Genomic DNA, 16,785 nt, shown 5'->3' with positions numbered 1-16,785 from the left:
CCTGGGACTGCAAGAGGCACATTCCTGTCCCCGGGTCTGGTGAGGCTCCTGCCACGCAGCCCAGTCTAACTGCCAGACGAAGTAAGACCTCCCTGGAGCTGCCCCTCTGGTCCCGCCCTCCACGGGACCCCTTGGCCGTCCCACGGATGCAGCAGCACCCGCCTCTCTGGCATCCGAGGCTGCGGGTGGGAAGCCAGGACCACTGAGTGGGTCTGGAGCCTTGCAGACACTTCCAGGCCCTTTGGTGATCAATGACAACCTTAACATCCTGCTTCCAGGGCTGGAGCCAGGGCTTTGGAAAATGGGTGGAAAACACTCCTGTGAGCCGGGGCTTGCTCCACTGCGGAAAAACCGCCGGCATCAGCACTTCTCCGGGAGGCAGTGCGGAGTCAGCAGTCGGCCCACTCCAGAGCCGCCTCCGAGAACCGGGTGCCCACGGGGCCCAGCAAGGAGCTCAGAGGCTGGGGCTGAAGGGACAAAGGCAGGCGATCCTGGGCGCTTATCCAGCTCCAGTGTGCTGGGCTCTGGGAGCTGCAGATGGGGGTCCTTACCGCAGGGGGCTTTCTGTCTGGTGGGGCAGGCACACAGGGGACAACTGGGCACAGACATCTGTCTAATTTCCACAGAGGGAAGTGCTAGAAGTACAGAGGGGTGCGAGAGGGTATAAACTAGCTGCAAAAGGCCAGAGAGTCAATATTTTAGGTTTTGCAGGCCACAGGATCTTTGTCCCAACCACTCAACTGTCATTATAGTGTGAAAGCAGCCACAGACAGTAAGTCAACGGATGGGTGTGGCTGTGCTCCCACACAAAAACAGGGGCAGGGCAGAATGGGCCATAGGCTGCCAACCCCTGGTGTGACAGGGGGCCTGACTTGGTGGGGAGGGGTGCGGGGGAAGGGGGGAGGAAAGGCTTCCCTTAGGAAATGATGTTTTGCTAAAACCTGGAGGCTGATTCAGGTTTTTAGATTTATCATCCTAACAAAGTCACACTTGATGAGCGTGTTCTATGTGTCAGGCACTGTGCTGGGCATTTTACAGACGTGATCGCAATAAATTCCCACAACAACCCTACAGGGAGGTATTACTATGCCTACTTTACAGATGGAGAAACTGAGGCTTGGTGGGTATGCTGGTGCTGTTTGCCCCCTCAGATTCGTTCTTTGGCTGGCTTGCTGCCCTGGGAGGCTGACCCTGCGAGGCATCCCTTGGCTCCCTCACCCTGGGCTTCCAGCTGGGCCTGGCCCATGGGAGGCTCCAGCAGCAGATGGGGCCAGGGGGAGGAGAGAGAGGCCAGGGTATTTCTTCCCCACTCCCTCCTGCTTCACCATCTGTGACCACAGCTCGTGCCAAGCTGACCATCCTGTGACTCAGCAATTGCAGGAGGTAGTAACACTTTTTCTTCCCCATGTCCTTCGGCTGAGAGGCGCTGGGTTCCTCGCCATTCGTTATATGAAATATTTATTCCTATTCCCATTTCACCTTCATTAAATCTCTTCATGTGAGCCGTCTCGGGGCAATTCTGTTCCTGCCAGGATTCTGACTGATGCTGGAGGTTAGTTAACTTGCTGGGTTCTCATTTCACACAGGTGATAAACAACAGAGCCCGGTGGAGGCGATGGTGGATGGCTGGGCCAGGGGCTGGGTCCCAGCTCTCGAGAGCTGGTTCCCATTATAGGAGGTCAAACGGAAATGCAGCTTCTCCTTTCCTGCCCCAGGGTCAGTGAGTGGCCCAGTTCTTGAGTCCCCCCATTAGCAGTGCTAGCTTTCTGAGCCTGGCTCCCGGTTTACAGCCCTCAGGCATAGCAGGGGGAGCTGGTGGTGCTGGGTGCAGACCTGGGCAGGGGCAAGAAGGGGCACTGGGAGATGAATCCTCCAGCACCATCCGGAGGGTAGAAAGAAAGTGTGGCCAAGACTTCTTGGCACCTGGGGAAGGTCAGAGATGTGGTCATCCTGTTAAGGTGTATTAACCAGCTAAGGCTGCAGAGGCCTCTTACTCAAACTAATTTGGAGGAGGTTCAGAAGGGCAGAACACTTTTGTATTTGAGCCCACCCTCTGTTCCAGAATTTTGGCGTTATCTCTTGAAGAAACAGTCTTGAATGGTTAGTGTTGCTTCTGTGGCCCTAAACAATTGCTTTAGAATCCTGCTGCCATTTCCTCCATCCCTCGGATGGAAGCCCTGCCCCGCTTCCCCACATGCACACAGATCAGGAGTAGGAGACTGAGCATTTGAAAGGAACACGGCTGACTGAGGGGGGAAGGTGTTCTAGAACAGGGACAGAGCTGAGAAGGCAGAGAGACGACCAGCACCGGGAGCTTTCCTTCTGTTCACCCTTGCTAGTGGGTCATCTGTCATCATGGAAGGCAGTGGATTTGGGAGGAGATTGCAGAAGATATGTTAATATTGGGCCCAGGGCACCTGTGAAAATCAGGCCAGGGCTCTGTCTCTTGAGATGGGGACAGCCGCACCTCCAAGGCTCTGTGGATTAACCAGTGCCTCCCTCTGCCAAGTCACCGTGAGACCCCCCAGGGGAGTAGGGTGCAGCCCGCAGAGTAGAGCCAGGAGAGGCTGGAAAAGATGAGGGGCCTGGAGAAACCTGGGAGTCAGGGCAGAGCCCTTGCTTGGCGGGGCTGGTGAGAGGTTGCAACACTGCCTCTTGTGGGCTCTGCATCCGTGCCAGGCAGGAGACGTTACTGCTGCGCTGGCCTGGCTCCACACAGTGGAGCCAGTGGCTTGAGTTGGTCAACAGGCTGGGGGTGGCACAACACCAGGCAGCAGCTTCCAACAGCCACCCCTCACCCAACACTCGCTGCATGTCAGACCCTACCCTGGGTACTTTCTGAAGATCATTTCAGGTTTGACTTTCCAACGATCCTGGGATGGAGGTTTATCATCCTTATTTTACAGGTAAGGAAACCGAGGCTCAGAGGGGTGAAGTTGCTTGTCCAAGGCTGCTGTGACCCAAACTCAAACAGGAGAAGGAAGTAGAATCAGACCTCTGCCCCCAGTCCGGTCCCTCCCCGGGCAGCAGCAGAGATCAGCCCTAGTCACTGAGAGTTGGTTGGAATACTGACGAAAATAAGCTGTCACAGTAACAAGGACGAAGCAGCTAATACCACGCCATGCACACTTTCCCAATGCGCCCCGGGGCAGAGCGCTTTACAGGCACGAACTTGCCCAGGCATCACCACAACCCACCAGGTGAGTGCTAGTTTACCTCCACCTTGTGGCTGAAGATCAGAGGGGCAAAGTGACAAAGCTAGGAAACAGCACAGCTTCAGTGTGACTTCAAAGCCTGGATCCTTAATCACTAGGGGATGCTGTGTGTGTGCATCCCAAATATGCAAATAAAACTGAGGCTCCAGGAAGGTGAATCATCTGTGTCTGGTGGCATCAAACACCCTGGCATCCTGTGCACCCCTCCAGGGCATGTTACCCGAGCCTGGGCAGCAGGCCTGATGAAAAGGGTCCGAATGACCCAGAGAAGATCCTGCAGTTTTCTCTACCCTGTGCATGCTCCCAGCTTCGGGCGCTGGTCTTGCCTCTCTTGGGGCTGTTGGGTGCCAGGCTCTTCCGGGGGCCCCGTGTGATCAGGAACCTGGGCAGGCTGGTGCAGGAGGACTGTATGCAGGGACAGCTGAGTCTGCCAACCTGTACACTCGACTATGCCCTTTGGTTCCACGGTCAAGGCCAACCCTGGCAGCCATGTGGGCTCTTGGTGGGTTTGCCCCTTCTCGATGTGGCTACGATACCTGCAAGGTCTTCCTTGGAAGAGACTAGTCTCGGAGAGCTGCTTCCCGGTTCAATTCTGAGCGACAGTCTGAAAACAAAGATTTTCACAAGATCAGACGGGCTCTGGCATCTCAGAGGGGAAGTGAACATGTGTATGTTTGGAACTGGGAAAGTGGATTGCTGTCAAGGGCTATTACAGTCACGGAACCCAGGAATACTTCAAGGTTTGCTTCAGATCACAGCCACTTCCCTCCAAGGGCCTCAGGGGATTTCCATGACCACAAAATAATGGTAAGGAAGGCAGAGTAAAAAGAGTCATCATGGCCCATCGTCCACAGGCACAAATGTCTTCATTCTCAAGGCAACCTAGGCACCAGGAGCACTTATTATTCTGTCTTCCAGATGCGGAAACTGAGGAATAGCGAGCGTAAGCAGCTTCCCCAAATTCACAGGGCTAGCAAGGGGCGGAGCAGGGGCTCAAACCCAGGACTGTTTGACCCCACACTGGGGCTTTTAATCATTACACCGCTCTCCCTCTCTGATGCTCCCAGAGAGGCATGAGGCAATGGACACATTAGGAGAATTGGCAACTCAATATTATTATTATTTTTAAAGCACTGATTAAGAACTGCTGGGCGAAAATGACAGAGTGAAGCCAGATGCTAGACTCTCCCTCTCCCAACAAGACCAACAAACGATTATCAAGGCTTAGGGGTAAAAGGACTCCCCAGCTGCGACTTGACAAAGGAAGGGGCATGAACTGAAGCCATGAACTTCAGAAACTTGCAGCCAAGAAAAGAAAAAGAGGATTCTGAAGTCTGACCAAGAGTTGCAGCGTGGCACGACGCCCATCCTGCCCTCTGAGACTTCTCAGTAGGTCTGAGTGGGGGTCCTTACTGCTACCTCTCTAAGTGGCTCCAGGTGCTGGGGAGCGATGAGGGGGATGGGTGGAGAGCATGGTGGACACTCTGGCAGAAATGAAGGCTTTATGGGGGTGGGGGATGCGATTTGAAACCCTATGGTATCCCCTTCTGGAATGGGATACAGCCCTTAATTAAGCGCAGGAAACCCTGATGTAGGCCTTTTCATAGAGTTCCCATATCTAAAGCACACTGCTTGCTCCCTGCCTCCACAGAGCCTGCTCTGCGTCCCCCAGCTAGAGCAGAGGGGAAAGAGGGAGAACCCCTGGACCTCACAGCACAGCAGGAGGAAAGCCAGCCCATCGCACACACATGGCAGTGCGTCAGACATCACCTCCCTCAATCAGAGCCACGGAATATCCACATGGAGCCTCTCCAAGGGAGCAAGATGAAAAGAAACGGTACGGTGACCTAGCCAACATGGTCTCACGAAGCAAGGAGGGAGGAAGGGCTAGAGCATTGCCCAGACTGCTCAGCCCAGAAGGCGGCCCCGGGGAACACAAGAAGTCCCCCCAAGTGCTTCGAGCACAGAACAACTCTTTCAGAACACAGATTGAGTAAAACAAGACCTGAAAAATGAGACGATAACACCAAGGGGTAAGATGGAAAAGGAGACTGGGCCTAGAGGGACAAACGAAGGATGGAAGCCAGAGAGGACCATCCGAGTGACCGCTGACGAACACGATGGAGAACCCAACACGGGGACTCCTGGAATGCGAACCGGAAAAGCCAAGAAATGGCACAGAAGAATTAGGCAAAGGTATAAACCAAGAGAGTTCCTCTGAAATGAAAAAAGAGCACGCCATGTTGCAGGGAAATTTGGTAAGGAGCCCTCCCCTCTGAGGCATTCTCCTCACCAAGCTTTTGGGCCTCAAGGACTTCTTCACCCAGCAGGGGAACAAAACAAGTCACTCAGGAGAGGGAAGGGTCACACGGGCTGGAGACGTCTCTACAGCAACATCCAATGCCAGGAGGCAATGGAATGGGGTCTGCAAGTCTTGAGGGAGAGACGCAAAGGAGCCGGCCCAGCAAGTCAGATGGGGACATTCTCGAGGAAGAAATCAGAGCGTTCGGGACTTGTGAAAACCTACGTCATGACGAAATCCAGCTAAATAAGGAACTGACTTAAAATAAAGACTCTGGGAATGGAGACGCTGTGGAGAAACAACAGGTGGTAAGAATTGAATCTGTTTAAAAACATTGAACAGTAGGAATTATGATTCCTGAACACGATGTGTGTGTTATTAACTTGGACTGTGCAGTAATAATAATATAACTAAGAAAAAATTGGAAGACGGTGAAGGGGAGGTGAAGGAAGGGGGAGAGCGCTAGTGTTCTCCTCTTAGTAACCAGAGTCAACTGACCCTGATCACAATGGAAATCTAGTTAAAAGAGAACTTATGGACGCAAACCTCTGAATGTTTCTCCTGACCTCTTTTACTAATCTTAGAAGGTTCATTTAGGAGATAATATCTCTTGCGGTGGAGAAATATTTATTTGAAGAGCAGCAATCCCTTAATTTTAATTCAGTTCCTTGTTCTGCTTAAATTAAAATGAAATTAAAGTCAATACCTTCAATTACAAATAGCAAGTGTAGTATGATTCAATTTTAATAAATTCTATCCTTCTACCCATCCTGCTATCCATCCTTCTCTACATATACAGGCACTTTCTACGCATGGAAAAATGCCCCAAATTATGTTGATTTAATGCAAATGGTCATGCTTCCTAGGTGGTGGGAATTTAGGTAATTTTTCTTAAATGAAATAGAATAGACTAAGCGCCAAGAAAAACAAAGCACTGGTTGGGCCCCTTGGCACAATGTCTCCAAAGCAGATGGGGCCAGGGTGTTAGAAATACAATGTCATCAAGGTAATAACTAAGCCCTGTGTCATTTGGGGGGAGCGGGGAGCAGGTCTCTGGGCATGAGTTGGGCCACGGAGCGTGGGTTTCTCAAGCAGAATTACAAGCCCTGTGTCACTCAGAGCCAGGGCCTCCCTGGGAAGGGACCCGCCTCAACGGTCTGGGCCCGGGGGCAAGGATGCAGGCTTCCTCCCTCGGTTTGTCCACTTGGACCACAACAAAGGGCCTTTGTAAACTCCAGGCTGACTGTTCAGCATTAAGTGCTGGGGGTGTTCAGTGTCTGCAGAATGAAGGGAGTAGTTACTCAGGATCTGCCGCTTGTCCAAGGATTATCTCATGGTCAGAAGTATTTATAGATCATTTTTCTCCTTAAAGGATATCAGTGTTAATGAAAACCTACTGTCTCTTTAATCACACTACTGGCACATGAATGGAAAATATTATCCCAGAACCTACGTGGGAATAATTTCACAGTCCAGGGTACTCTTTTCAGGAAGCAAATGCTTTGTAAGTAAAATAAGCTCACTTTGTGGCAAACGTAATTTTAATGGCAATCTCTGGCCTTCATCTATTGTTGTTACTAGTATGTAATAGGTCAAAATTTCATATTACATCCTATTTTAACAAAATAGTACACAATTAACAACTGAAGACATTATGTCTATGTTCCCAAAGATGGCCAACAAACAGAACCACCTAGGGAGCTTTGAAAAAGTACAAATTCCCAGGCTCCACCCCAGACATCTGGATGGTCAGAAGGCTTCCCAGGTGACCCTGACTCACAGCTGAAAAGCACTACTGTAGAGCTGGCCAGAAGTGGAGCTGTTAGAACAGGCATTCCCAAGGTCCCAGTGAGTGCATCAGGGGTAACCTCAGGGGTACGTCTAGTGGCCACAGTTCTCTACAGTTTTCAGCAACTTAGATGAAGACTAAGTAATCAAGCCGATCAAATTTTCAGATACAAAACTGAAAAAGATAAAAAATATGTTGGCTGATAGGATTCGAAGGAATCATGGTATACTGGAAGCAACCAAGAAGATGAGATTCAAAAGAATAGATGTAAAGTTGACATCTAAGGGGTAAATGATCAATTATACGATGGCTGAGATTTGCCTCGATGTATCAGGTCATATGAAAAGGTACTGAGCTCTTAGTTGACCTCGAGTTTAAAATGAGCCAAGAGGACGTCTAATCAATATGGCAGACAGAGCTAACATGAAAAATCCTCCTTCTCCCTCTAAGTACATAGAAATGCTGGATAAATTCCCAGGTGCCCCAAATGAAGACAGAACTGAAAGCCAGAGCAGGGTGAGTGGAAGACGAGGCCACAGGGTCCGCAGGGGTCTTCGTGGGAACTGGGTCAACTCCATAGTAGATGGAGTAGGGATGCAGATGGGGCCTCAGCCAGTGCCTATTGGTGAGAATCTTGCAGAAAGCTGGGATCACAGGGAGCCATCTCGTCCATGAAACAGGCTTTTAGAGAACTCTGTTTGCCAGCCTAGAGACATGGCCAGAAATCTGCCCTTCCACCCAGTGCCATGGAGGGGGGTCACCCATGAGAACCCGGAGCACAAAGCCTGCACCATGCACAGCTGCAGTGTCCAAATTCACATTACCCAAGCACTTTGGGGAAGCCAAGCTGAGAAGTTCATGCAACACCTTCCTCAGAACCATGGGCTATCGGACTGGGGCAGAGGCTGGTGGGAGAAGATACTCAGGCAGCACCACGGCAGGCTCTGTGGGGTCAGAGGTCACATTACACCCATGTGCTCCTGTGTCCTGGGGTGAGGGTGCTGCTGCGTGACCTTCTGTGAGCCCTGCAGCTGGTGACTCACTGGTCCTACGAGGGCCAGGCTAGAGAGCCAGCACTTACTTGTAGTTGTCGTCTTCCACAAACTTCTGGAGCTCTTCAATGTAGCGTACGGACTTCAGGTACTTCTGCACATGGGGCAGGGTTGTGAGGTGATCTGCAAAAGGTGGACAAAACCCAGAGGCTTCAGTCTTTCCCCATCTCCAGGCCCCAGATGAGAAGTGTAGGAATCACTGATTTCAATGCTAGATGCTCCTTGGGTATTGACACACAGTCTTTCAAGAGCTGCTGATGGTCCCTTGGACCAGGCCCTGTGCTGGGCACTGGGCACAGAGCAGTCATCAGACCTGGCTTCTGCCCTTAAGGAGTGCCCCCCAGAAGGCTGGGCCACAGACACCAATCTGAGGTCACCACCCTTCCTTGGCTGGGGAAAGATGGGTCTTTGGGGAAAGAGGACCTCCAGAAAAGACCAGAGCCAGACATCTGTGCCCTAAAACAGGTTTCTCCTGGGGTAACTGGGCAACCCTCTCAGACCTGCTCACCCCCTGCATGACAAGAATCCAAGAACGAATGAACAAACCCCATCCAGCCCGGTGTGGAGCCCAACCCAGATCCTGGCACGGTTTGAGAGTCTGGCCCAGGAGCTGGAGCTGCTGCATCCTGACAAGAAAGGGAGGGGGCCTAGCCACCTGAGCATGTGTTCTGTGCCAGGCTCCAAACCAGGTGATTTCTAGGAGTCATCCCTAACTCTTACACCTGCCTCATTTGGAGGAAATTATATGTCCACTGCACAGAGGAATAAACTCCAGCAACTTGCAAAGGTCACAGCACCGAGAAGTGGCAGAGCCAGGCTTGGACCCCAGGTCACCTGAGGCCTCTGCCACACTGCATGGCCTCTTTCCTGGAGCGACTGATGTCGGCCGCTCTCTGCAAACCTTCAGGAAACTGCACACCCGAGGGGGCCAAAAACCCTCCACAGTGCTCCCTGCCGTTCCCCACAGGGTGGCACAGAACAAGCTACGGGGAGAGGCGGAGGAGGGGAGGAGGCTGTGAAGAGGAGAGGAAAGAGGGAGGGGAAGGGGCCTCGCTTTCTGGGGAGGTGTGTCCAGTCCTGCGAGGAGCACCTGATCTCCGCCCCTTCACCGTGATTGGCAACAGGCCATTTTGTTTCTCTAGAGCCTCAGCGTTCTTGTCTCTGAAGTGGGGGCAATGACTCCTGCTTCATCAGGAAGCCGACGGGGAAGATGCAGGTGGAGATGACAGTAGTAAGGGTGAGGCACGCACCAAGCGCTAATGAAATGTCGGGCCGTGCTCAGGGCTCTGCATGCATCATGTCCCCGTTCCTACTGATGCAAAAACCTCAGACTTAGAGAGAAGGAAGTGACTTCTTGAGAGGCAGAGCTGAGATTTGAACCCAAGTCCATCTGACCCCAAAGCCAAGTCTGCAATTGCTCTGCTGGCCAGTGGGACGAGTGTCCAGGTGCTTGTGAGAGGAAGGGGCCTCAGCAGCTGAGGACTGCACTGGGAACACCGTCCCCTCCCTGTTCCTCCGGTCAGAAGGAGAGCTGATCTGGAAGTGCAGACCTCACCCCACCCCGGGATGCTTGTGGGGGGCTCATGAGCAGGCCTATGGCTTCAGTGATGCCCCCCGGCTTCCCTGTGGCCTTCCCAAATGGAGGCTCGTGCTTCTCAAACGCTGTACGCTGCAGGTAGGTTGGTTTCTTTCTTGTCCCCCTTTGCTATTCCCAGGCCCCTCCAGTCTCCTGTGAAACCTGCTCCACAGAGGCACGTTCCTGGATCTCTAGCACCCATTTGCCTCTTCACTGCTGACTTCTCCCAACGGCCCCCTGGTCATTCACGCCCATTCCTGGAGGGCTGGGCACCTGGCTCATAGGGGAGCTCCACACACCCCCCGGGCCACTGGCATCTTGGGGGAAATGAGTGTCCACATGGCTCATCCATCCAGCGTTCTGACTTCTCAATTCCTTGACCTCGTCTCCATCAACCATCTCCTCCATCCATTCCAGACACTCAGCATCATGGTCCCACTTTGGATCTGGTCATGTGTAGCAGAGCCTGGCTGGTTTTTACCCAGTCATCTCCCCTTTCCCACTAGACTCATAGCTAGATCACATTTCCCAGCCTCACTCGGCAGATGTGACATGCGCCACTGGCAAGTCTGGCCCAGAAAACCCACCCTTGTATGATTCTTTCTTCCTCCATCTGCCAGCCGGATGTAGAGTCCAGTGGAGGACTTTGAGGCCATGGGACGTGGCTGAGCCTCAGATGAAGGAGCCTGGGCCCTGAATGTGCTCCCTGGAGCTGCCCACAAAGCTCTTCCTGAATGAATGACCTGGGAGCCAGACAGACTGGACTCTGCCACTCACTAGATGTGTGATCTTAGACAAGTGACTAAACTGTTTCCAGTAATAGAGAGATGGTAACATCTAGTTTGCACAGTCTTTGAAGATCAAGCCTATGTGTAAAGGGTCTAGCACATGTTTGATGCTCAAGATATTAAAATGAGGAGCTTTGTGGGTTTCTAGAGCTTTCTACTGATAGGGTCCTGGACCCAAACTCCAGTGATATCAAATTGGACAATTCCAACAACCGAGGGTACTAACCGTAGCTGCAGGAAACTTGTAAATCTGCAATTATTCGAAGAATATTGTTCATCTGATTGGATCTTTGTTCGTTTTCCATGATGCTGCCTGAGGCAGGATATGCAGAATCAATGTAGATTAAATCCAGCAGATAGATCCCTAAAATTAAAGAAGACATTTAATGACGGTAGGTGCTCACCACTAATCAGAACAAAATAGCACAAAACAGCACTGCTCTGTTAGAAGGTATAAAAGGGTGACTTATGGAAAACCAAGATCCTGTTTGGACTTCAATTCCAATCCTGACTACTAATTTTGCACATAGACTGCTCAGCTGTAAATCAAACATCTGAGCCACAACCAAAATGAATGCTGGCAAGATTTTAGCATTTCGAGTCCATACACTCTCCAGCAACAAGGGTTTTTACCTGTAACCCAACTGGAAAATAACAGGACACGAAAGTGATGAATGAATACTTGTGTTTTTCACCAACCGATGAAGTTTAATAGGGCTAAGGTGTTATATCCAGGAGAACACTATTTGGATTGAACTCAGTTTTTCATTTATTCACTTAGCTGGGTGTGCGTCTATTTGTCTATCTGTAAGCACACAAACACACACACAAACACCCCCGCCCCCCCAATATCATAAAATAACTAAAGGATAAGAGAGGAAATCAAAAAAGCAACAGTCCTTGGTACAAAGAACTACGGCTAGACAGAGCATTCTCCTGAGGGTGCTTAATAAGAAAATAACGCATGATACAGTAACATCGCTATGGCAGGCCAGTGCTGAGCCTTGGCACGGCCCCATGACATCACTGCAGGGGGAACTCAGGACAAACCAGCTGGCCAGGGACGGGAGAAGAGGACTGGCTGTACAGCATGATCCACTACACAGATCTCAGCTGACTGGCGTCCTGCAGGGCTGCACTTCAGTCTCTCTGGAGACGTGCATGGACAATGGATGGCACGTCCTTTCAGCAGCCCTCCATGAGTACCGGCACTATACCCATAGCACTGGTGGGGTTGAGCAGCAGTAGTGATGTGAAGCAGAATTCAAGGCAGAAAACACTGAACACGGCAAAGAGGGGTGACTGACATTAATGAAAACACAGTTGACTGAGAAGATCTAACGATTACAAATTTCTACGCACAGAGCAACACTGCGTGAAAATACACAAAGCAAAAGTCTGCCAGAAATGAAAAATGAATTCAACAAAGCCACAACCATAGAGGGAACCACTGGCATGTCTCTTCTAGAATTTGTATGTGTATGTACATGTGTACACAAGTGTGTGTCCATACAAAAATATACACATACAGACATATGTATGTACGTGTGCCTATATGAACATAGTATTTTAGTACCAAAATTAACAAGCTTGGTGTTATATAACTGAAAATATAGTTCTTTTCAAATATCCATGGTTACAAAATTTGATTTTTGTACATGCTTACAAAAATTGATCATACACTAGACTATAAAGAAAAGTGCAATAAGTTCCAAAAAGTAAACATTGTATTATGTACATTCTGTGATCTTACTTACATCTAGAATTTAACAATAAATATAAAACAAACTCTAATCATTTGGAAAACACACACACATGCACACACACAGTCAAAAACAACTCTTAGGTCAAAGAAAAAGCAAAAAATCTAAAATAAAAACTCTATTTGAAGACAATGACAATAAGAACACTACATATCAAAATTTATGGGACCAGACCAAAGTAGTAATCATAGGAAAATTTATAGCCTTAAAAGTTTACCATTAAACTACTAAGAATTATTATAAACGTAATTAACCAGGGACGAAATATAAAAGTTATGGGTTTTTTTGCTGGGAGAATGAGCACTGCAATGACTGCTGTGTTCATTGTGTTACTTATCTTTACAACAACCCATTTTATAGAGGAGGAAAAGGAACCTCAGAAAGGATGTATAACTCGCCCCAGGTCACGTAGCTGGTAAATGATGGAGATGTCAATCGAACCCAAGCCTGCCTCCCTGGAGTACACACTTCCTGCCATCGCAGTGGACTGCTGGTGCTGGATACCATGAGTCATTCGTCTGCTTTTAAAATAGCTACACATTGTTACGGGAAATCGTTAAATCACAGAAACATATGCTAGCACTTCTCGTAGGAGCCATTTCCACTTCTTTTCTTTCTAGTGGCTCCATGTTTCCAAAATTTTAATAATTAGAAATAGTTTCCCTCGTACAGAAGCTCCAAGTTTGGTAGGTTTAAATCTACGGATTTATTCTTTCTCTAGATGACCTCGTTTTTCCTCTCCCCTCTTAAAAATGTAACTCAGTTACCTCCCCAAGGATTCAGCAACGGCAATCCTGAAAATCCCATTACTGCTTCAACCATAACAAAAAGTATCCTCCAGCGCTGAGCACGAGGTGAGAGGATAAGGAACAGGAGGCAGCTTTGTCCCAAATGCAGACTTTGTGCAGACTTGAACCCAGCTGCCTCCCAGGACTGAGGACAAGGGTAAGGGAACAGGGAGAGAACTAAGGCTTCCCGAGGATTTACTAGAAGACAAGAACTAACCCTCCTTAACTCACGTGATCCTCCCATCAACTCTGTGAGGGATGAGGAGAAAACTGAAGGTCAGAGAGATTAAGAACCCTGCCCAGGCCTCACAGCGAGTGTGCGGGACTTGAACCCAGGTCTGTCTGGCTCCAGCGCCTCTGTCCTGACCCCTCGCTGGCCATCAGAAACACACAGGGAATCACTTTTTCTCAAATAACACCCTCAGCATGGAAGGCTCGCCCTACGCCGCCCTGTGAGGACTGGTGCTGGCCCCTCTGCTTCCTCTCAGGTCACTGGCTCTGCAAATGCGGCCAGAAGAAGCTCGCCTTCAGACCCCATCTCCATCCCCAGCCCCTGCTTGCACCCTGGGGGCATGGGGAGTTCACTACTTCATAAGAGTAAATTCTACTGTCAGAGCGGTCATCACTCCCCTCCAGAAAATATGAAGACTCCAACACCTAACAAGCCAGGACCAGAGAGCACAGGCCAAGGCCACGATGTGCTGAGCACCGGGGGACCTCCCAAAGGAGGCCTCTGGGCCCCAGCGACCTGGGGAGACCTTGAGCCTCAGCAACACCTGCACAGAACCTCCATATAAACAGCCTTTCACTCCCACAAGAAAAACTGCTCCAAAGGCAGCAAATCTTCTACAGTTAATACTGCACAAATCCCGGGAAATCTTTCCAGTATTGTTATTAGGCCATAACTGGAAATATTTAAAGCCTAAACCGTCACGAAATCACAGGAATGGCCCTCTCCCACTTGCGCTGTGCCTGTGCTGTGCTAAGCCCTATACACAGTCAGCGTGTACCGCACCTGCAATTCGATCCTGATTTGCACCATTCACACATTTAATGTCCGATTCTCCCCGGAGACTGAAACCCCTCAGAGCAGGAAGTGTGTCTTGCTCCATGAGCTCAACCCCCAGCGGCTGGAGCAGAGCTAAGGAAGCGTTAGTTGAAAGAAGGAAGGTAGGAATGAAGGCCTATTTCATTTAACCCATACAATAACCTCATGAGGAACATTACCCTCATTTTGTAGCTGAAGAAAGAGACACTGAGAGTCAAGTGACGATGATAATAACAAAACTGAGCACTTACAACATGCCAGGTCCTCAGCTAAGAGCTTTGCCCAGATTACTGACGGGCAACAACAACACTGTTGTCAGGGAGGTTTTATCCATCCTCATTTTACAGAGGAAGAAACTGAAGCCGAGAGAGTTGCATCGCTTATCTGAGGTCACACAGCTGGGAAGTGGCAGGGGTAGGATTTGAACACGTCTGTCCAGGCTGCTACAGTGTCAGTCCCTCTTTTGCCCCAGCCAGATCCTCTGGAGCCTGGCAGCCCATGAGGCAAGATGGGGGCATGGCTGAGCTCAGAAGTACCCAGGCTACGGCTCTCCCTGCCTGATTTCCCCTTCGAGGTCAACATTCTCCAAGAGGGCTCAGGGCTACACTGTGGCTACCTCCTCCTGCTACATCTTCCACCTCCTCTCCACTGCCTCCCTGGTACCCATCACGGCATATCTGTCCTTGGTCCCATCATCAGTGGCCCACCCAGGCCTGGGGGCCCTGCCAGCTCTGCCATGTGACAGGCAGAGTGTGGGAGAGTGTGGGGCTTGGAGCCAGGAGACTTGGAACTCTGGCTCTGCCACTTACCAGGTGGGTGGCCTCAGGCAAGGCTTTTCACTTCCAAGGGCCTCAGTTTCCTTGATTGTGATGGGGGTAATGACGGTGGTTATGAGGAGTCTACCGGCCCAGGGCCTGGACCACTGAGGTGTCCATGAAGCTGGGCTGAGGCCGAGCCTGGCTCCATGGCGAGGCCCCATGTGGAGCAGCATTGGGATGCCCATGGGAGGGACGCACCCAGCAGGGTTTGCTATAACCATGGATGGCGCCCAGATGCTGACCATGTGGTGGCCACCCACCTCAGATGGGCCAGCAGTGGGAGCTTCTGTCTGGACTGGGACAGCACAGCTGGGACAGCTCAGCTCCTTTTCTATTTATACAGAGTTACTGCAGCAGACAACTCTGTGTTGTTGGTCTCGTTAAGATGGACAGTAACTGGACCAGCCACTGGCCCTGGCTGCCGTGGGGCTGAGCAGTGCCAGGGACTGGGGCTAGACTGGGAGGTGCAGACGTGTCAGAGGAAACAACTGTAAGAGCAACAGCCACTGTCTGCGATAGGAAAGGCTGGCCTTGCTTCTACCTCGGCGGCCTTGCAGTGACCAGCACAGTAGGTACTCACATTTCCTCATTTACAGATTAGGAAGCGGAAGCTGCGAGAGGAAAAGTAACCTGTCCAAGATCCTACAGCTTCCAAGTCAGGGAATCAAGTTTTGAATTCAGGCCCAACTCCAAAGATTTGCAACAGAGAGCAATGCTGAGGGCTGGGGGCTGGGAGTCATTGGCTGGCACATGGATGAGGGTCCCAGCCACAGAGGTGGGGGTGTGAGGATCCCTGCTGTGGCCTGCCTCCCACCCCACCCAGGACGATGGTGGCAGCCAGCAATTGTCCTGTGGCTTGCAAGCCTGCAGATGGGACCTCCTCTGAGATGGACAGCTACCCAGAACATGCTTCTGCTCTGCTCCCCCTTCCATGACCCACATACCGGGACTGGTGACACTGCTGTGGCTGCAACAGGACTGCCAACAAGACAGCCATGATGGGGTTGAGAGCCCCAGGGCCAGGAGTGACCAGCCCTCCACTCGCTCTGCTGTGGACGCCCTCCACAGCTGGGCTGGTCCCAACCCTAGGGGCAAGTAGCCAAACCTTCTTTCCTGACAGTGAATCCAGGCCCCCCCACCAGGGGTGTCCACAAGACGCCCCGGCCCCAAGGAGGGAGTGCCAGGCTGACAAAGGAGGTGCTCTCCTGAACAGACACCTTCTCTTAAGCTGAGGGACACCATGCTTCATGGCGTGGAGCCTGCCTGAAGCTGGGCGCTCACAGCCTCCCAGAGCCAAAGCCCACGGCTGGCACCCGGGCTTAGCCGCAAGCCCAGGAACTCACTGCTCTCTTGTTTCTCCCATCGCCACCCGTCTCACTTCCATCCCAAGTCTGGTTTTGGTTTTTCTCACACAGCTATCTATTTAATAAGGAAAATTCTGCTGTGTTGAGGGGAAAAAACCCTCCACAGCATAAAAATATGCCACATTTCCATCTTATGCTTTCCATTTTCTCTCTCTCTTTCTTTTAAAGTTTGAGATGAAAGACTTTTTTCCATGTTCTCCTGTTCTGCCTTGAAAAGATCACTTTCAAACTTCAGAAATGAGGAGTGCTGGCACCCAGAACTATACTTGTGTGGTTTGATCA

General features: G+C 50.8%; 1 protein-coding gene across 50 annotated transcripts in view; it reads right to left on the bottom strand.

Moving 5' to 3' along the window:
• Nucleotides 1–16,785, bottom strand: part of RALGPS1 (Ral GEF with PH domain and SH3 binding motif 1) — a 309,544-nt gene that overhangs the window by 42,949 nt on the left and 249,810 nt on the right. For all 50 annotated transcript variants that reach the window (XR_011432401.1, XR_011432403.1, XR_011432402.1 and 47 more), the window contains 3 exons: nucleotides 10,949–11,086; nucleotides 8,388–8,481; nucleotides 3,752–3,819 (listed from right to left, as the gene is read on the bottom strand). Coding sequence is in view for 47 of the 50 variants with exons in the window: in XM_070250754.1 (XP_070106855.1) it covers nucleotides 3,752–3,819; nucleotides 8,388–8,481; nucleotides 10,949–11,086 (300 nt within the window). In the remaining 3 variants the exon portion in view is untranslated. The remainder of the gene's footprint in view (nucleotides 1–3,751; nucleotides 3,820–8,387; nucleotides 8,482–10,948; nucleotides 11,087–16,785) is intronic.

This window comes from Equus caballus, chromosome 25 (assembly GCF_041296265.1).
Source record: "Equus caballus isolate H_3958 breed thoroughbred chromosome 25, TB-T2T, whole genome shotgun sequence".
NCBI lineage: Eukaryota > Metazoa > Chordata > Mammalia > Perissodactyla > Equidae > Equus > Equus caballus.
The sequence above is the reverse complement of the archived record's forward strand: the minus strand, read 5'-3'. Positions and strand labels throughout refer to the sequence as shown.